The sequence below is a fragment of the Cervus elaphus genome, chromosome 10 (assembly GCF_910594005.1).
Source record: "Cervus elaphus chromosome 10, mCerEla1.1, whole genome shotgun sequence".
Taxonomy (NCBI): domain Eukaryota; kingdom Metazoa; phylum Chordata; class Mammalia; order Artiodactyla; family Cervidae; genus Cervus; species Cervus elaphus.
The window spans coordinates 49,523,332-49,544,196 of record NC_057824.1 but is presented as its reverse complement, the minus strand read 5'-3'; the positions used below and the strand labels follow the sequence as shown (position 1 = coordinate 49,544,196).

The 20,865-nt window shown below is 53.8% G+C and overlaps 2 protein-coding genes across 2 annotated transcripts in view; both read left to right on the top strand.

The window, feature by feature from the left end:
* Nucleotides 1-7,432: 7,432 nt before the first annotated feature.
* Nucleotides 7,433-9,793, top strand: EPO (erythropoietin). Its single transcript, XM_043915614.1, has 5 exons — nt 7,433-7,534; nt 8,080-8,219; nt 8,447-8,533; nt 8,748-8,927; nt 9,080-9,793. The coding sequence occupies exons 1-5, from the start codon at nt 7,522-7,524 to the stop codon at nt 9,236-9,238; spliced, it is 579 nt and encodes a 192-aa protein (XP_043771549.1). The 5' UTR covers nt 7,433-7,521; the 3' UTR covers nt 9,239-9,793.
* Nucleotides 9,794-16,691: 6,898 nt separating this feature from the next.
* The window catches only part of ZAN (zonadhesin), a 34,847-nt gene continuing 30,673 nt past the window's right edge, over nt 16,692-20,865 (top strand). The window contains exons 1-6 of the mRNA XM_043915091.1: nt 16,692-16,768; nt 18,034-18,086; nt 18,405-18,551; nt 18,732-19,003; nt 19,168-19,255; nt 20,243-20,395. Of these exons, the coding sequence (XP_043771026.1) occupies nt 16,692-16,768; nt 18,034-18,086; nt 18,405-18,551; nt 18,732-19,003; nt 19,168-19,255; nt 20,243-20,395 (790 nt within the window). The remainder of the gene's footprint in view (nt 16,769-18,033; nt 18,087-18,404; nt 18,552-18,731; nt 19,004-19,167; nt 19,256-20,242; nt 20,396-20,865) is intronic.

Below are 20,865 nucleotides of genomic sequence, written 5' to 3'. Positions count from 1 at the left end.
ATCTAAATTTGAATTTGGTTCTAGTTTGCTTGAACGCAGTTTGGTTTGGGGTTCTGAAAATCAGCCTTCTCGTTTAGCAAAACCTCTCCCTCTGGCTTGAGGGTTCCTGCGGAGGAGGGACTCATGCTGTGGAAGTGACTGCCAGTGGAATAGGAAAGTGAACTCTTCACAGAAGGACTGGTGCTTCATTCTAATGACTCAACACAGGCCAAGTGCCTGCTGTGAGCCACAAGGCCTGGGCCGGGCCCTGGGGATACAAAGGTGGGTATAAAACGGCCACTACCTTCAAGGAGTTGACCATTTAGTTGGGAAGGTGGAATAACAGTTTTTGTGCAGTGAATAAGATGTGTGATGTAAGAGATAAGAATAGCCACAATAGAGAAGCACAGAAAAGGGAATGGCTAACTTCCTGGTGACGTCTGAGATGGTTTCACCTTTGACCTGGGTTTTGAAGTATGAAGAGGAGTTTGCCAGGCAGAAGAGACGGGAGAGGTGGCATTAGGCAGAGGCATCAGCGTGCACAAAGGGGACTCACGAACAGGCACGGTGTGTTGTAGGACTAGAGGTCACTCGGCAGCTACAAAGTAGGAAGCACTGGGGAGATTTGAGGGGGACAGACTGGAGATGATTCTTATCAGATCCCCCCAACTCCCTCCCATCCGAATTTCCCTATCAGCCTTGACTGCAAGGCTCCCTTGCCTAGGAGGCCCCAGTAACAGAGTGGGGAGCCAGCAGGGAGCTGGAGGGAACTGTGTGTGTCTTTGCACGTATGTGCTCTGGTCTCTCTGCTCCTGGCCCAGGCCCAGCAGAGGTGGTAGCAGCAGCCCTTTTGCCTTTGGTTTGTTTTGGCTGCGACATCTTCCAGCTTATTTGTTTGTTGTTTCTGCTCCATGTTCTCTCACTGCTTGCCAGTGGGGCTTCCCTCAGCGGCAGAAACAGCCCCTAGACGTTGCCACCGAAGGAAGAGAGGGTGTGGGGGCAGGTAGGGGGTGTGGGGAAGGCACCTGCATCTGTCAGAGTCCACGCCTGGCGGATGGGGCAAGGAGCTCTGCACTCCTGTAGGGAGGCCACCAGCCACCTCTGCTCCCCTCCCTCTCCCGGTTCTCTGCAGTGTCTTCCATCACAGCTTGGGAAGTGGGAAGGTGATGGGGGCAGAAAGGGTGTCCAGATGCAGTTCCCCTCCCTTCTTTTTGCTCAACAGCTACAGAGCCCACAGTGAGCGCAAAATGACCTCCTACTTCAAAAACAGATCCCCCGAGGTCAGATTTGAAATGCTTGTCTTCCCTCCTCATCTCTAGTATTATTGAGAATCCACTGCTTGTGCGGAATCCGTGTTAGGTGCCAGGTCTGCCCAGAGAGGTACAAACCCCTGGGTCTCTAAAAACTAATAGGAAAAAGGACAGATAGATTTAGAAAGACAAATAATTTACATAGTGCTTGGAGCTGTCCTGGCATTAGCAAGGGCTCCAAAAATAGGGGAACTGTTGGTAGCGTGAGCTATTTTGCTAAGGAATGGTTTGGTCCTCTTCATGGAGATGGGGAGAGGGGAGGGAAGGTGGTTTGTGTGTGTTTGATCTACAAGGCTGGGTTCTTAGTCCTGCTGGCTTTTACTTTTGTGGCACTGGCAACGGGAAAGAAGACGGGCCCTCAGGACACGTGAACTGGTCTGGGTGGGTGGATGATCCTTCTAGGAGCTTCCTTGCACTCTGTCCAGGGGAGTTCCTGGTGCTTGGTCAGGAGCTGGGAGAACAAACCCTGGAGCCTGTGGGGAAGATGGACAAGAGGTGTGTATAAATGTACTTCTGAAGGGAAGAGATGACCCACTGCAGATTTGGGGATGAGGCAAAGGTTATCCCACCAAGAGAGAAGTCTATGAAAATAACCACTTAAGACTTCATCTTCCTAAATGACATTTATGGGTGCTTTTGAATTGATGTTTTATTTTTGTTTGGACAGGAAAGCTACTGTGGCCAATTTAGCACCTCTGTCTTCTGGTAAAGGATGGGAAGGACGTGGGTAAAGGATGTCCTTCTGGTAAAGGACATGTGAAGGAGCTTGTGAATGTTCAGCCGTACCTGTGAGCAGGAGATCCTAGGATGCGGCTGATACTTCACAGAAACCTCAGTTGGGGAGGTGCATCTGGAGGTGGAGGTCTTGGTGCTTTGCGTGCCCTCTTAAAAGGGCTCAAGTACTGGGGGAGAGTCGAGACTAGTAACCAAGGAAGGTGGCCTGGTAATGCTTCGGGGCCTGTCCAGGGTGGGCCCGAAGGCCTCATTCAGTCCAAGGTCCTTGAGACCCATGTTAAGGGGACGAGAAATCCCTGGGCGGCTCCAGGCTTTGAATAAACTGAGTGTGAGCATTGCCTTGATATCTACGTCTTGACCTACCCCCAGCTCCAATCAGTTGTGTTTCGGCAGCAGCTTTCTCCAAAGAGCAGTGGAGGTGTCCACCCAGAGAGACTCCCATCCTCCATCCAAACCTCCCTGTCCCCGTGACCTTTGCCAGTGAGTGGCTTAGTGAGGCAGCTACAACACCAGGGATAAGGTGTCACAAACCCATGCCCACCTCCCCAGAAGGAGCGGCAGTAGACACTGGAGGAAGGCTGAAGAGTATGCTGGGGATCTGGTCTCCAGGCCTGCAAAGCGAGGATAAATAGCAGGGATAGTAAAGCCAAGGGTGCAGTGATAATAGGTAGCATGTATTGATTACCTCGTGCCGGGCGTTACATAATCACACAACAGTCCTGGCAAGCGGTTACTATCGTTTTTTCTGCCATCCCCAGGCTCGGACATAAGGTCACCTGTCCAGGCTGGGTGCTGGTAAATGGCAGAGCTCACCCGGTCACCAAATCTGGGCTCCCTTGTTTACCAGACAAGCCTCGTTAGGCTTCTGAAGTGGCAGAGCTGCTCGCTGAGAACAGAACCCAGATATATGGTCCTAGGGGCTACCTTGTGGCCAAGGAAGCAGAGATTGCCTCCGTTTCTCCAAGCTGATCTTCACACAGGACTTCCCAGCAGGAATCCCTTCTCCGAGTCCTCACTCCCTTCCCAGTTCCCCAAGCGCCAGGAAGCCCTCCCCCATCACACCCTCCGAGGTCTGAGCCACCCCATTTCCCAGCACAGAAGGTCTGGGCCCCTGGCGGAGCTCCCAAGCCTGGCTGAGAAACTACTGATTGGAAAGGAGGAGGGCAGAGAGGTCCGGAGGCCCCCCCCTTCTCCGCCCCGACACGACTCCAGGCAGCTGGGACTTCGTGCTTCCTGGGGGTCTGCACTAGCTCAGGGGGGCTGTAAATTTGCTTCTTGGAGATTCAATCTGAACCGGCTGCTGGGACAACTCCAGCTTGTCTCCACCCCCGCCATCCTCTGGTCACGATTGTCCCTTCTCAGGCCTCGCCTCAGGGGCTCCATGCTCAGGAAGTAGATGAAGGCCTCTCAAGCCCCGGTGAACCCAGAGCTAGGTTGTCCAGGCACGGCTCCAGCAAACATGCAGAAGATGAGGGGCTCACTTCCTCCCTCGAGGCCTCCCATTCTCTGGTTGAGTGATCTGGAGTGGACAGACCACACAATGCCAGCCACACTTGAGCGAGGACCGCAGACGGGCAACATGCCAGGTGCCTGCTGGCACCAAGGCGAACAAGACCTGCCTATATTTCGTCCTTTGCTCTCTCCTCCGATTAACAGAGCACCTGTGCTTCATGACTCCAGAGAACACCACTCTCATCAGGGTCCAAATGAATGGCGGCCCCTGGAGTTGTGCAGTGCTCAACCTTGACAGCTGTACATGGTGGCCCCAAGAGGGGAGGCTTGAGGCATAAAGTAGAAGTGTTAGTCGCTCAGTCGTGTCCGACTCTTTGCATCCCCATGGACTGTAGCCCACCAGGCTCCTCTCTCCGTGGAATTCTCCAGGCAAGAATATGGGAATGGGTTGCCATTCTCTTCTCCAGATGATCTTCCTGACCGAGGGATCAAACCCAGGTCTCCCTCACTGCAGGCAGATTCTTTACCATCTGAATCACCAGGGAAGCTCCAAGACATAAAGGATGTACATAAAGAATGGCAGCCCAGAGCAGGGAGACAGCTTCCTGCTGGGGAATCCGGGAAGGCTTTGTAGAGGAGGTAACGCTTGAAGAAAGGGATCGATAGTGTGGGAGGGCGAGGGTGATCCAGGTGGAGGGCACAGTGAGTGAAGGGCAGGAGGCAACAAATCATGTAACTGAGCTCCTGTGATGCGGGCAGGGGAGTGAGCGAAGTGGGAGAACAGGCTGGAAAGGTGGGTGGGTGGCAGAGCGCAGAGGGTCTTAGTTCCAAGGAACCAGGAGCCACTGCAGGCTCATGCTCAGGGGAATACCCCGAATAAGGCTGTTTGTTCAGCGGGAAAGTTACTCTGGTGGCTGTCAGGATGACGCCAGCCTGTCTCCAACCCTGCCATCCAGTTGGGGATAACTGGAGGGGACAGTGTGGCGACCTTCTGCACTGGCCCTGCACTGGACCAGCACCATGCCCTAGAGATACAGAGGCAGATGGAGGGGGCGCTGGCAGGGGGCACTGGGCATCGGAGGGAGAGTCCCACGTAGCTTCCTCCTCCTCAGGGTCCCCTGCTGTCCAGGCTGGACAGATGGACCCTGCTGGGTGGTATCCATCAGCACCTGGGTTGAAGTTGGCCCCCAAATCAGCCTCTGCCCTCTCGGTAGGATTCCTACGGCTTCGGGATTGGATGGAGGTTCCATCTCTTCCCTCGTCTCCTCTGCCTTCTCTCCTGGGCCGCAATCGCAGCTCTCTTTCCAAAAGCCCCAGCGGATGAGCCAGCGTCACCCTTGTCCAGCAGGCCCCAGCACCTAGGGGCTATTGCTCAGGGCCCATCTACCTTTCTCGAAGGCAGAGGCCTGGGGAACCTCTGCCAAGTTGCCATGAGGGGAGAGGCAGGTCCCACAGCCAGAACGGCTCCTCCTCTCCTCCCTCTCCTCCGGCTGTGTCTACTCCCCGCCATCCGCCCCGGCCCCCTCTCCATGGTCAGGTCAGGGCAGTGACGCAGGAGTCTGGGGACCCGGGGAGCAGAGGCTGAGGCGTGCGGGAAGTCAGGACAGAACGCATGTGCGGACGTGTGTGGACGTGAGTGTCCATGTGTTTCTCCCACAGCTGGGATCTTGTCCCAGGGCTGGGCTCCGAGGACCATGTGGGGCTGGGAGGCCGCCTGGGTGCTGAGGGGGAAACCAGGATGAGGGGGCACAGTGAGGGGTGCAGACTGACACTCGGCACACCAGGTTTGAGGGGAGGTCCCGAGAGCAGGCCGTGGGCGAGCAGAGGGCAGGCGAGCAGGTCGGGGCCTCATTATTACCCTCAAGCCTCTGCCTCCCTGCCCCTCCCATTCATCTGTCTGAACCCTCTTTGATCGCCCCTTATCTCCCTCACTTTGTCACCTTCTCAGTAGGCATTCTGCCTGCTTCATCTAAAATTGCCACCTCCTCCAACATTCCTGGGCCTTCAAAGCTTTTTGCCATTGGAGAGCCTCTGTCTTTTATTCATTTTTGTGTTTGTCATCCATCTCTCCACTAGAATGTCAGCTCCGCCAGGGCAGGCAGTCTTGTCAGTTTCATTCACTGCTCTAGTCCCAGGTCCCTGGTCAACAGTAAGTATTCTTTTTTTTTTTTGGCTGCCCTGGGTCTTCATTGCTGCCCTGGCTTTTTCTAGTTGCAGCGAGCCAGGACCACTCTTTGTTGTGGTGTGTGGGCTTCCCACGGCAGTGGCTTCTCTTGCTGTGGCGCACAGGCTCCAGGTTGTGAGAGCTTCAGTAGTAGTTGCAGCGCAGGGGCTCAGCAGTTGCGGTACATGGGCTTGGTGGCTCCATGGCATGTGGAATCTTCCCGGACTAGGGCTCGAACCTGTGTCCCCAGCACCGGCAGGTGGGTTTCTATCTCCTGGGCCACTAGGGAAGTCTGAGTAGGTACTCTTATATGTATATTTCTTGAATGAATGAATATTTCCCACTCGTTCCAAAGTCCCAATTCTTCAGAGTGGCCCTCAAGGCCCTTCACAACCTGACCTCTCCCTAAGCAGCACCCTAGCCTCCACCCCAAAACACTTGACCCACCAACACAGGGCTGGATTGGCCTCCCCCATCCACCTTACATCTTTTCCCAATGAAATCCTGCCTGCCCTTCAAGGCTGAGCTTGTTTGCACCTCCTGCAGCAAATCCTCCTTGATTCCCCAGCTAGAGGTGAGCTCCCGCTCTTCCAAACTCTCATAGCTCAGCTCTGCACACCCCGGTCCTCAAACATGGCTCCACATGCCCATCCTATATCTACTGTAAGTTACAAACTCCAGGAGGCAGAAGTTAGGTCTTAACACATGTTTCTGTCCTGAAAAGTTTGTAGTCAGTTGTCTTTCACAAAGAAGGCACTGAATGCATAAATAAAATATATCTAATATTATGGGACTGGGGAGGGAGTGAAGGAACATACAAATAACCACCAGTATTTGTCAGGGTTCCCATTTGTGAAAGCAACATGAGCTGGGACAGTGCTTTCAGGAGGCCCATTTGACAGGTTAGAGCACTGAGGTCCAGGCACTCAGGCCACTTTCCAAGGTTTGAGAGGCCAGCTATCCTTGGACTCCTGCTCCCTGGAGTTCGCCCCCTGCCCCAGGGCTTCCTAGAAACCACAGAGGCTTAGCCGCAGACCCCAGGTGCCATCCCTCTGGGGGTTCGTTCTATTCAAGATTCTTAAGAATTTTGCCAGGCACACTGACCTGAAAGTTCAATTTCTGGGTTTTCAGGGTCCTCAAAAGTGAAGAGTGGGAGGAGAAGACCCCACCAAATGTCTTGTTCTGTGCACTACCCATACTAAATTCCTCAGCTCGAACAACACCGGTTTCTAGAAGAACTGGGACCGTGAGAAGGAGGCCACTGACTTGCCCAGCCAGCACCTTCCTGGCTGCCTTGCAAGAACCCAGACAGGCCCATCTCTGGGGGGGAGAGGGGTACGTCGGGGTCCCCAGGCGCTCCCAGCAGAATGGCATTACTCTCCCAGGGCAGCCTTGTGCCCGTCCCGCGGCGCGCACCCAGCCTCACGTTCCGGAACCCGGAACCCGGGGGTCGGACGGCAGGCAGCCCCGCGCCCCACACCCGCGCCTGCATCTGCTCCGCCCCGGCGAGCCCCCGACCCAGGCGTCCTGCCCCGGCTGTGACCCCTCCGGTCCCCACCTCCCGCGACCCCTCACGCACACAGCCTCCCCCCAACCCCCCACCCGCACGCACACAGCTGATAACAGCCCCGACCCCCGGCCGCCGCCGCAGTCCCCGGGCCAGCAGTCCCCGGGCCAACCCCGCCGGTCGCCTCGCCGCGCCGTCCTCCGGACCCTGGCCCCGGGCTCTGCGCGCTCTGCCCCGACCCCGCTCGGCGCCCGGGGACCGCGGCCCCCTCGTTCGGCCGGCGGGGCTGCCCCGTCGAGCTTCCCGGGATGCTGGGCCGCGGCGCAGGCACCCGCCGAGCCCCAGGTCGCTGAGGGGCCAGGCGAGGCACGGAGATGGGGGCGCGCGGTGAGTACTCCCGGCCGGGGCAGCGCTGTTTGAGGAGGAATTTACTGCTGGGGCTCTGGGCCCCGAGGTGGCCTGGTTCAAGGACTTGAGACTTGCCAAGGACCCCGGAAGGGCAAGGGGGTTGGGGCAGCCTTCACCTGCCGGTCGGTCGGGCTGGAGGAGTCCCCCGAGGAGAGTCGGAACCTGAGCCGGAGACGGGGCGGAGGGCTGGGGGTTCAGGGAGAAGAGGCGCGGCTCTGTGGGTGCCGAGGAAGACTCAGACAGCTGGGTCTGAGAGCCACAACCCGGATCTGCGAGAAGGGACGCCGCTGTCACACCGGGATTGAAGTTTGGCCGGGAGAAGTGGATGCCGGTAGCTGAGGGGGGTGGGGTGTGCACGCGGCCGCGGGATTGAATGAACGCGGAGGCAGAGCCGGAGCGCTCCCAAGGTCCGGGTGGGGAGGACTCACTGGGGGCCGCGCAGCGGGATGGGTGAACCTGCCGGTCCAAACTAGCCCTTCTCCTGCGAGAACCCACCTTACCCGCAGCCTGGCTCTCTTTCCTAGACTGTACTCCGCTGCTGCTGCTGTCCTTTCTGCTGTTTCCTCTGGGCCTCCCAGTCCTGGGCGCCCCCCCACGCCTGATCTGTGACAGCCGAGTCCTGGAGAGGTACATCCTGGAGGCCAGGGAGGCCGAAAATGCCACGGTGAGGTCCCCTCACCAGGACCTTCCACAGAACTCACAGCTGGGGCTCTAGGGTGTACCCCCCAAGATTCAGGAACCTGGCACTTGGTTCAGGGGTGGAAGCAAGGAGCCAAAGTCCCCAGTAAAAATCCTAGGAGTGGTAGTCCTCAGTGCCTAAGTGGAAGCTAGGTGAGGGGCTAAGCTGGACAGAGGCCCTGGGAGCCTTGACTCCAGGCTTGTGCATTTCAGATGGGCTGTGTGGAAGGCTGCAGCTTCAATGAGAATATCACTGTCCCAGACACCAAGGTTAACTTCTATGCCTGGAAGAGGATGGAGGTGAGTTCATGGGTTCCTTCCTTTGGGGAAGTCTCATTTTGGGAACCTCTTAGGATGGACAGGAGAATGCTAGAGAGAGAAGAAATGGAGCAGCAAAGATGAGGGTGAATGTTCATTCATTCTACAAAACTTCTGTTTGCATGGGGCTGCTGAGAGGGAGGAGGGTGAGGCTGGCTTGGGCCAGCTGACTCCAAGTCTCTTTTGCTCCCTTTAGGTCCAGCAACAGGCCCTGGAAGTCTGGCAGGGCCTGGCCCAGCTCTCAGAAGCTATCCTGCGGGGCCAGGTCCTATTGGCCAACGCATCCCAGCCATGTGAGGCCCTGCGGCTGCATGTGGACAAAGCTGTCAGCGGCCTCCGCAGTCTCACCTCTCTGCTTCGGGCACTGGGAGCCCAGGTGTGTCTGGCCCCTTCCTTGCCCCCAGGGTTTCTGTTTCTGTAAAATGAGAGAAGGGTCCTGCCAAGGAAACCCCCCAGCCATTCTACCCCGAAACCCATCTCCTGCCGGGGCCCCTGGCGCGGTGCTAACCTTCAGTCCTCTCTTTGCAGAAAGAAGCCATCCCCCTTCCGGATGCAACCCCTTCCGCAGCCCCACTCCGAACATTCACTGTTGATGCTTTGTCCAAGCTTTTCCGAATATACTCCAATTTCCTGCGGGGAAAGCTGACGTTGTACACAGGGGAGGCCTGCAGGAGAGGGGACAGGTGACCCGGTGCTATCACCCTGGGCACGTCTACCACCTTGCTCACCATCACTGCCTGCGCCATGCCTTCCACACCGCCACTCCCAACCCCTGTCGACGGGCCACCAGCTCCGTGCCAGCCTGTCCCACGGACACTCCAGGGCCAGCGGTGACATCTCAGGGGCTAGAGGAACTGTCCAGAGCTCAACTCAGATCTAAGGATGTCACAGGGCCAGTCTGAGGCCCCAAAGCTGGAGGAATTCAGAGTTCAACCTAAACTTGGGGGCAGCACCATGCTGGGGAGACACTGAAATTCAGCTTGGCATGCTGCTGAGCCGCAATGCTGGGACAAGCTGGAGGATGGATACCTCCTTTTACACGTACCAAGCAGGGACAGGATGGACTGGAGAATTTAGGGAGCAAGACATGAATTCTCCGGGTCTCATGGGGACTCCGTGACAGCAGAGTCCACTGGACAAGGAGGGTGGTGGGAGCCATGAAGATGGAATGGGGGCTGGCCCCTGGTTCTCACTGGGTCCAAGTCTTGTGTATTTTTCAACCTCACTGGCAAGAAGTGAAACCACAAGCTGGCTCTTGGTTTTTCCTATTTTCCCGGGAGCCCCGTACTTCCCTGGGTCTGCCCCCATCCTGGCAGTAGGTGGCAGGTCCGGGAAGCCAGAGGTGGAGGGTGTGGGGCGCTACGTGCTGCCTCGCATGGCCTGTCTGACCTCTTGACCCCACTGGCCTGAGGCCACAAGCTCTGCCCACGCTGGTCAATAAGGTGGCTCCATTCAAGGCTAGTCCTTAGTAGGTAGCTGCCAACTGGCCCAGGATAAGTATTTTTTTTTTGGCTGCACAGCACAGCTTGCGGGCTCTTAGTTCCCTAACCAGGGATTGAACCTGGGCCCTGGCAGTGAGAGCGTGGAGTCCCAGCCACTGGGAATTCCCCAGGGCAAGCCTTTAGTGAGCTTCCGGTGCCAGGAGGAGGGGCCCTTTTGAGGATTGCTGGTAGCTGCCAACACTGTCCGCTGGAACTTTATTCTTTTCTGCCTCTTTTCTGTGGCCCCTTCTTCTAATGCTATCATCCCAGCACCAGGCTTTCCCAGCATACAAGCTCCCTCTAAGTCCAGCAGACCTCTCCTTGCCTGGGGATGGTTACCATTAATGTTCCAACCTGAAACTTGCAGAAAAGGGCAGTAGATGGGGGTACAGCGGGAACCAATTTCCCGGACAACCATCTCATTGGGCAGTCACTGCTCAGAGCTGCTGCACATAGTTCACTTATCCGACCTCACTGCATTCCTCACACAGCCCTGGGAGAACGTCACTGCAGTCATTCCCATGGTGCAGACCAAGAAGTAAAACAACTTGGTGACTTATTCCTGTCACATAAGCCTTCTCAGCTCCTCTGGGATGGGGACACGGAACAAACTCATTCAACCTCCACAGTTGATCTCTACTTCTTTCTTCTTTTTTTTTTTGTCCACATGGCATATGGGACTTTAGTTCCCTGAGCAAAGATAGAACCCATGCCCCCTGCACTGGAAGCAAGGAGTCCTAACCTAACCACCGGACTGCCAGGGAATTTCTACTTCTGATTTTACCCTTTCCCCCGACAGTCAACTTCAAATTCCTTCCCAGAAATAATGTTTCAGCCGCAAATGGTGGAGAAACACCTGTGCAGACCGCAAAAGATGTCACGAAACTGGATGGGGACTGATCCTGACCATTATCATACGTGGGGTAGGGGGATTGGTCTTTCTGCTTATATGGCAAAACAGAGAAGTTAGCCTGCACCCCTGCAAATATGCTCAAGGGAGGGAATGTTTTGCAATCTGCCGCAGGGAAAATATGAGCAGGTTGAGGGGTTGGAGGGTATTTGCCAAATATCTGTGTGTGTGGAGTGGGGTGGGCCGAAGCTGCGGTGGGAGGAGTCAGCCCGAGAATTTTCACTCTGCCCAAAGTGGCTCCTGGGCTACAGTGCCCTCTTCAGGCCCTCTTGGGAAATGCTAGGGTAACCTACAAGCTATAGAACCCTGAGGACTCCAACCACGTTTCGGGGGGAAAAAATTCATATTATGGTTTCCACACATGCCATCTGGTTCTTACTCCACCTCTGTGAATCAGGAAGGATGGAATCTCTCTTTGCTGGCAAAAATAAAGCAAAGAGACTTATCTTGAAGTCCAGGAAATCCAGTTAGTAAGTCACGGCTGGGACCTGAACTTGAGATTTAGGACTCATAACAAGACTCTCCTGGCCCGAGTGCTGCCTAAACATCTCCTGGATCTTTCTTCCCCCTGATCTGCTTCCTCCACTTAGCTTCAGACTTCTTATTGCTTTCAATTAAAAAAAAAAAAAAAGGACTTCCCTAACGGTTCCTAGTGGTTAAGACTCTGTGCTCCCAATTCAGGGGGCATGGGTTCGATCCCTGGTCAGGGAACTAAGATCTCACATGCTGCATGGCATGGCCAAAAAATAAAATTTAAAAATTAAAAAAAAAACAACTAACAGAACCTGAAGTATATGACCTGAGTCAGGTGTGATGAGTGAGTAGGTTAAGAACATAATTTAAAAACATAATTTGTTTCACATTTATGAAGTTCCTACTGTATGCCAGCCTTTGGACTAAGTACATGGAAAAGCAGAATTGTGGTCTGTGCTACTCACAGCCGAGTGTCCTCCTAGAGTGGACAGTCCCCTTGGGGCAAAAAGACCCGCTTTCTTATGCACTATTATAATGATGATGATTTGACGATTAACAACACATTAATCTCTGGCACCTACAAGATCCCCTGTGATTCTCACCATCATTCCATGAAAGAGGACAGCAGGCATTATCCCCATTCATCAGACAGGGAAACTAAAACTAAGTTCCTCTGGGTGAGTGAGTGAGCCAGCTCTTCCAACTTCCGGGTGGGACGGGTGCCAACTCAGCCTGGTTCTGAGTCAGCAGGTTACATAACTGTTTCATGGAGATGCCTTCTGTTTGTAGAGGGCTTTGCCACTTCCAAAGTGCTGTCCCAGGCAGTCTTGCCTTTGCTCTCCTAACCCGATGAGGAAGGCAGAAACTGGAGAGGAGGACACGGAGATCCAGAGAGATCATGGATGGATCTGGCCCGGGTCATAAGATACTGAGAAGAAGTGTTAGGACCAGGAGCCAGGTTCTGGGACTCTGGGTCCCTCTTCTGCTGGAAGCAAGCCTCATGGGGAGAAGAGTAGAGGGAATGGACGGAGGGAAGGAAACAGCTTCAGTCAATGAGGCGTGAATCCCAGGCATTTCTTGTTACCACTCTTTCCCCATCCATCCCCTGGAAAAGTCGAAGGTGCCTACCACCCTTCCCACCATCCAAGTCTCCCAGCTCTGGGGCCCACGCCTGCAGCCCCAGCTCCCACCCTTGACTGCAGCCTCTTGGCCTGCACATCAGGCTGACCGAATGCATCTGCCTGAGCCCGGCCCCCGGGCCACCTCAGCTTCTCCTGGGTCTACTCAGTCCACTGACTTCCCCCAGTAGGTGACTGCTGCTGGAGCTGAGTTAGCAAAATGGGGCCTCTGAGACACTGGAATCTAGGTTGAAGGTTAACTATGTTATTCCCAGCTGGTCAAGGCTCATTCCTCCAAAACTCCATCATAAAACTTCGACACCGTGAAAGATTATTGGCAACAGAAAAACAGCCGAATGGTTTTCCTGCCTATGTGAATCATGTCCAAATGTCTATAAATCTCTCGATTAAAAAAATGAATTATTAAAAAATTATGCCAACCACACACAATTTCTGTTTTTTTTATAACAATTTTTTTGGTTTTTGGCTGTGCCTCACGGCGTGGGGGATCTTAGTTTCCCAACCAGGGATCGAACCTGAGCCCCTCAAATTGGAAGCGTGGAGCCTTAACCACTGGACCGCCAGGCAAGTGCCATGATTTTTTTTTAAATAATGATTTTCTTTTTCTGGTTTCTTGAAAACCTGAGCTATGCTGGTCTTTCTATCTTACAGATGAAACTGAGGACCAGAGTGGGTGAACTAAGGGTCCAAAGCCACACAGGGAAGCCAGGAGGGGCTGCATCCCCTGGAGTTATTCCCGGGTTCTTCCACGTCCCAAGGTCACCGACACCTATTCCTACCACAGCCAGTCTTGTCAGTGATAACGGCCCTGGGGCCTTGCCCGTTCCGGCTCCCCAAAAAGCAGAGCTCCTCCCACACCACCATCCCCTCCTGTCCTGCCTGAGCACCAACCCCCAACCCCAGACAGGTTGGAAGCTGTGACCGTCCAGCCCTGTGGCGCCAAAGAGAGGTCAGCAGAGCAGCCCTCAGAGGACTTATTGACTAACCTAGAGGGGCTGGGGGTCACTGGGCTTCTGCGGCTTGTCCCTGGGTTAACCCTTTCCTGGCTCTGTCCCGCTTATTGATCGTTCTCCTCACCTGCTCTGGTGTTTTGCTTTGTTTTGTCTTGGCTGCACCACCAGACATGAGGAACTTCCCCAACCAAGGACTGGACCGGTGCCCCCCTGCAGTGGAAGCTCAGATTCTTAACCACTAGACCATCAGGGAAGTCCTCTCCTAAGCTTCTCTGGAGGAAGGGGAGATCAGGGTTTGGGCTGGGCATCCTTTGTACTCCCAGCTTTGGTGCAGAAGGACAGAGAATCTCTTTTCTGGGGTTGGGCCCTGTGCATGCTCATTCAGGCAGAAGGAGTCCCTGGAACTCCGAAGGGAGTTGGGACTTCCCTCTCCAACACTTGGAGCAGGGCAGTACCAGCCCCTCCCTGACAGCTTAGGAGGATGGCCAGCCCGGGCAGCCCCGTCACGTGTCGGGGCCAAGGCCAGGCTCTCTGGACACAGCTCTGATAGTACGGAGTGGCGGGGTGCTCCTGAAGTGCAAGGAGTGAAACTGAAGTTTACTAGGAACACCTGGGCGTGGGATACCGGAACTCAGGCTCATGAGAGTTGAGCTCTGGACAGCCCTCCAGCCAAGATACAGCCATGAGAATCAATGGGGTTTTTAAAAAGTGGCAAAGCCACCCTCTTATCTGCATGCTCATGTAGACTTGCTGTTGATGAAACTGATGAAGGTAGATCTGCTCTGACTGGGGTGTGACTTCACCCCCTGTTGGAATACACTTCTAGGAACCATGGGACTTGGCAGGACTCTGAGTAGGTACAATGCTGGACAATTGACATCATTTCTCTAGAGTTCAGTTTTCACATGAGGAAAATGAGGACAATAATTTTACAATGAACAGAACATGAGATTCTACAGACAGCCAACAAGCACATGAAAAGATGCTCAGCATCGTTAATCATTACAGAAATACAAATCAAAACAACAACGAGGTAACACTTCAGTCTGGTCAGAATGGCCATCATTAAAAAATGTACAAATAGCAAATGCTGGAGAAGGCCTGGAGAAAAGGGAACCCCCATAGACTGTTGGTGGAATGTAAACTGGGGCAGCCACTACGGAAACCAGTGTGGAGTTTCCTCAAAAAACTGAAAGTAGAGTTGGCGTATAATCCAGCAATCCGACTCCTGAGCATATATCTGGACAAAACCGTAACTCAAAAAGATACATGCACGCCTATGTTCATAGCAGCACTAGTCATGATAGCCAAGACATGGAAACCACTTGAATGTCCACCAATAGATGAATGGATAAAAAAGATGTGGTACATATATATAACAGAATACTACTCAGCCATAAAGAAGAATGAAATAATGCCATTTGCAGCAACATGGATGGACCTGGAGATTATAGGACTAAATAAAGTCAGAAAGGGAAAGACAGATACCATATGCTCTCATTTATATGTAGAATCTAAAGAAATGACACAAATGAACTCACCTATAAAACAGAAACAGATGAAACAGACTCACATAGAGAACAAATTTGTGTTTGCCAATGGGGAGGTGGCGGGGGGAGGAATGGAATGGGAGTTTGGGGTTAGCAGATGCAAGGTATTATCTATAGGATGGATAAACAACAAGATCCTACCATATAGCACTGGGAACTATGTTCAATATCCTGTGATAAACCATAATGGAAAAGACTATGAGAAAGAATATATGTATAACTGAATCACTTTGCTGTGCAGCCACAAAATATTCCTTCATATAAATAATATTTCTTAATACAATCCAACCATCCATCTGGAAAACATTTGCGTGCATGCTAAGTCATTTCATTCATGTCTGATTCTTTGCAATCCTATGGTCTGTAGCCTGCCAGACTCCTCTGTCCATGGGATTCTTCAGGCAAGAATACTGGACTGGGTTGCCATGTCCTCTTCCAGGCGATCTTCCTGATCCAGGGATTGAACCCACATCTCTTGCATCTGTTAGGTCTCCTGCGCTGGCAAGCAGATTCTTTACCACTAGCAACACCTGGGAAGCCCAGCAAACATTTAGGTAACCTTGATTTTTCCTTCCTGTTGTAAATGTTGCTACAATTAACATCTTTAAGGCATGTACATCTTTGTGAAAATACACACATATTTCTGCAGATAGACTCCTAGAAAGGTAAACTGGATCCAAGAGAAACACATTTGAAAGTTAAATAGTCATTGTCAAATTGCCTTCTAAGATGCTTTCATCAACATATTCTCAGCATCAACATATTTGAGTGTGTCTACCTATACCGGGACCAACACTCAATGCTTCAATCCTTTGAACTGTTGCCAACATGAACGTTGTAGTCTTGATCAGCATTTCCCTTATGATGATGGAAGCAGAACCTCTTTTCCAATGTCACCTGGCTCCTTGTCGGTCTTCCGCTGTGACTTGTCTTTTTCAATTCTTTGCCAAGAAGCATTTTCAGTCCTCACTTTGCTGCATCTTTCTGTTGCCTTCGCCCCTGTTGCCAGCTATGTAGAACTTTAGGTTTGAAATGGTTGGAATTCTGGAGACAATGTTCCACTGGATCTCAGAATCCATGGTTACTATTGAAAATTCTGGTGCCATGCTGATTCCTGATCTTTAGTAGGTGACCTGCTTTTTTCTGTCTGAAAGTGTTTGGGATCGTCTCTTCAGCCCTGACAGTCTGAGATTTCATGACACACCTTTCATGGGTCTCTTTGCATTTGTCAGAATGGACCCCTTTTAATCAAGAGACTCAATTGTCAGTTCTGGGGAATCTTCTGTGTTTTTTCTTAAGTAATTTCTTTTTCTTTGTTATTTCTTTTCTGGACTCTCCTGGTTGAATGTCAGTCATCCTGGACCGAGTCTCTCTCTCGCTTTTCTTCCTCTCTTTCTTTCCCTCTCTCTTGTTCTCATTTTATTTCTCTTGATTTCAACGTTTAACTCTTCTGTAGGGGTTTAGGTTTCAGTTCTCATAGTTTTCATTTCCCAGAGCATTCTTGTGTTCTCCGGGCAGTTCTCATGGCTTCCTCAGTAGGATGCCCAGCGAGGAGGGGCAGGGGGGGATAAGGTGGCCTGGGCTCCTCACTCTGCCTTCCTCCTCTCCCCGAGAGCCGCCTCTGAGGTCCTGCATGGCTCCTCCAGTTTGGACTCTGGTGCTGCTGCTGGGGGCTGCCTGGGGCCAGGGCCACATGCCTGCCCCCACCCGGTAAGCTGGGCTCAGGGTGATTTTGGAGGTGCCTCTGAGGAAGAGAGTGAAGGGCAAAGCTGGAAGGGACAAGTGGGCTGGTGATGAACGGTGTGGCCCTGGGGAGGAAGGAGGGACCCCCTGATGGGTGTTAGGAGGCTCCTGAACAGAAGTGGGCGGGGCCCTGCAGGCCGCTGAGCCTGGACCTGGGGGTGTGAGCCGCTGAGCAGAAGCAGGACAGAGGTGAAGTGTCAGGGGACAGGGAGGAGGTGCAGAGCTCGGAAGATGGGTCTGGGGGCGGCAGGGGAGGGCAGAGAGGCTGGGTTCTCAGAAAATGGACAAAACCCAGGGCAGACCCAGTGGACAGAGACACAGCAAGTTGGAAGCAGCAACAAATGATGGATGGCTTGGTGTCCTGGAGCTTGTTTGAGAGGATTTTTTTTTTTTTTTTTAACATTTATCGATGTGGCTGTGTCGGGTCTTAGTCGTGGCACTCGGGATTTTCGCTGCATCGTGCGGGCTCAGTCACTGTGGCACGTGGGCTCGGTCGTTGCCGCACGCAGGCCTGGTCGCCCCAGGGCATGTGGGATCCTAGTTCCCTAACCAGGGATCGAACCCTAGTCCCCTGCATTGCAAGGCAGATTCTTAACCACTAAACCACCAGGGAAGTCCCGTGTTTGAAGGGATATGGACAAGCAGGACTTGAACTACTAAAGCAAACAGCTGTCCTGTGTGGCCCACACCACCGGGGAAAGGCCACTGGCTTCTCTGTGGAATCTGTAAGGTGTCACTGGCCTCTGTGTTCAGTCAGGGCAGGACCGTCCCCACCACCCATCTGGCAACACAAGACCCATATGGTCCCTACTCCGTGGGGAAAACTTGGGCAACAGCCCAGGAAAACCTCGACCTGAAAGAAAGTGATGCCTCAGATGTAAACTCTCAGGTGGTGTGTGAGAATTCCCAGACAGAGAAGCTGGTTCTTCTCATGGAAGAGAACCACGCGTGACATCCCGGCACAGCGGGTGGAGGGAGCCAGAGGGGAGGTGAGGCGCTTGGAGGGGAGATGCTTTTTAGGGGACAGATGACAAGGTGAGAAGGCTGTGCGTGACCTTTTTGAAAACCCTCAAGTAAGTGTATGTTCCCTGCATACACGTTGATACAATATGGATAAAAAGAAAGGAACAAACTTCCAGAAAGCTCACAACCGTGGAGGCTTAGCAGTTCTTGGTAATAACGAGAACTACATTTCCCCCCCCCACCCCCTCTCTTTCCAAATCAATACCAAGGAAAGAGAAGCCTCCAGACTGGAAGCCCCTCACTCGCAGCTCACGGGAAAACTGTGAGTTGAAACCTGGAACTGCTTGGACCTCCGGTCCCTCCCAGGGGTGGCCACCGCAGGTGCCCTCGGCCCTGCGTTGACATAAACATGTAATAAATACGTGAAGGGCAACCTTCAGAGGATGGAGGGTGGAGGGAGCCGGGGAGGAGCAGAGAACAAGCCCTGCCTACAAGGTTCACATTCAAATGAAAACAGCAAGGCAGGAGGCTGCCTAGATGAGCCTGCCTGCCTGGGACCTCGGTTTGCCACCCCCGACCTAGACACCCTCCGCACACACCACCGGGGCTGGCTCTGCAGGCTCCCCTCTCCTCTCCCCAGCCATTCTCACCCACTGTGATTTTGAGGATGACTCCAGACCCCTCTGTGATTGGAGCCAAGCGACTAAAGACGATGGAGATTGGACTCGAGAAAGCCAGCCCTCCCCCGCCAGCGGCACTGGGCCCCCCGGGGGGTACCCCAGTGGAGGTGAGGAGGCTGAAGGTTTAGGGAGGCAGTTGGAAGGTGGACATGGGCAGGTCTGGGTGCAGGGAGCTGGCCCGAAGTGGGTGTTAGGGCTCTGGGAAAGGGCCGGGGGGGGGCAGCCCTTGGGGGGGGTTGGGTGGGGGGTGGGTAAGGCTTCATCATTCAGGGCTCTGCCTCCCCCAGAGGGCTACTACCTGCACATGGACTCCAGCGCCTTCCACCCGGGTGGGGTGGCCCGCCTGCGAAGCCCCCCGATATGGGAGCAGGGCCCCCTCTGCGTGCGCTTCGCCTACTACATGTTTGGGCTGTCGTGGGGTGCCCAACTCAAGCTGTGGCTGGTCTCAGACACCAAGGGCAAGCACCCCAACCTGCTGTGGAAACACGTGAACACGCAAAGCCCCTCCTGGATCCCCACCGCTGTCACGGTGCCTCTGGGCCTCGTCCTGCCCAGCCGGGTGAGGCTGCAGGCAGAGTCTGAGGTCCCCGTGGGAATCTGGGTGTTGGGTGGGGGTCCAGGAGGGGGCACGGGGGCTGGGAGGGGCTTCTGAGTTCAGGCAGGAAAGTGGGAGCCTGAGGCAAAGGGGCTCATGGGGCGGTGGCCCCCTCCTCCCTCCCGCAGCTGATATTTGAAGGCACGTGGGGCAGCACGACTTATCTGGACATCGCTCTGGACGCTATCTCTATCCGTCGGGGCTCATGCAATCGGGGTGAGCCCACATCCTGCCTCCTCTCTCTCCTCACCCTTTATGTAGGTGCCCAGGTGGCAGGACTCGCTCAGGTACCGTGACCCTGGCTTCTCCCAGACTTAGGGCGACTTGCTTCCATCTACCTCCACACCCCACACCTGATTCCTGAAGTTGCCACGCCTGAAGACAGGTTCTCCTGGAACACATAACTGGGGCGACACCTGTCCTAAAGTGACTGGCCTTTCTGGTTTGCCCAGGGCTGTACCTACATTAGCACCAAAAGTCCTGCATCCCAGGAAACCCTCAGTCTCTGACAAACATGGGTGTCTGGTCGACCTGGCTGTAATTAATACTCCAGATCCATTCAGAATTGGCCCTCTAAGCTGATGTTTGAGATTCGAGGGGAATAAAATCAAAGGAAGGGGAATAAATGCACCAGAAGGTGCATGCAAGGAACTAACACTTAATGAGCACAGGCTCCTGCACGTGATGTAGCTTACAACAGGCTGGTGCTTTTGTTCCCAGTTTATTGATGGGGAAACTGAGGCTTGGACAGCTTATGTAACCTGTGGCAGGAACACAGCCGCTGGGGAGTGGGACCAAATCTGCCTAACATCAGGACCCAGGTTGGGACTTGGGAGTCTGACTCCAGACTGAGGCGATCTTTTCTTTTTTTATTTTATTTTATATGCGAGTATTGGACTTCCCAGGTGGCGCGAGTGGTAAAGGACCTACCTGCTAATGCAGGAGACTCCAGAGATGCGGGTTTGATCCCTGGGTCAGGAAGATCCCCTGGAGGAGGGCATGGCAACCCACTCCAGTATTCTTGCCTGGAGAATCCCATGGACAGAGGAGCCTGGTGGGCTACAGTCCACAGGGTCTCAAAGAGTTGAATACGACTGAGGAGACCTAGCATACATACACACACATGGAGTGTAGCTGATTCGTGATGTTGCATCTGAGGCGTACTTTTCTGAGCCGTCTCCTTCCTCCTCTTTCTCCTCTCAGTCTGCATGATGCAGACGTGCAACTTTGACACTCTGAAAGATCTCTGTGGCTGGAGCTGGATCTCGACGCCCTCTGGGGCCAAGTGGGTCCAGAAGAAGGGGCCGACGGGGGTGCAGGACGTGGGGCCCGAGGGAGACTTCTCTAGCCCTGGGGGTGAGTAATGGCCACGCTCTGTCTTCTGACTTTCTGAGCTTCTAGAGACCTTTGCGGCATTTATGATGCTTCTCTGACCACCCTACAGTAACTCCCGTGGGATGGAGTTACCTCCAACCTCCATCAGCTTAAGTTACAGGGCAGAAAGCAAACTCTAAGTGCCCAGCCAGCTCCCCCCGCCATTGCCACCCCCAAAGCTCTACCCGGCAGACCCAACACCACCCTCTCCTCACCTCTTTTCCCCGTCACCCTTCCTTCATTCACCCAACAAACATTTATTGAGCACCTACGGTGTGCCAGGTACTGTCCCACACCAGATAGGTGTGGGAGGAGATGGGGAGACAGTTCCTGAAACAATGAAGAAGTAAATTATACAGTTATAAGTTGACCAGTGCTATCAGGGGGGAAAAAATTGAACAAAGTAAGGGGATTGGGAGAAGGGTAGGCTGGGAGTTTTAAATAGGGTGGCC

Excerpts from the sequence above, each read along its gene's own strand:
- EPO (XM_043915614.1), top strand. Across the intron at positions 8,534-8,747 it reads ATGCCTGGAAGAGGATGGAG|GTCCAGCAACAGGCCCTGGA; the intron begins GTGAGTTCATGG and ends TGCTCCCTTTAG. Across the intron at positions 8,928-9,079 it reads TTCGGGCACTGGGAGCCCAG|AAAGAAGCCATCCCCCTTCC; the intron begins GTGTGTCTGGCC and ends CTCTCTTTGCAG.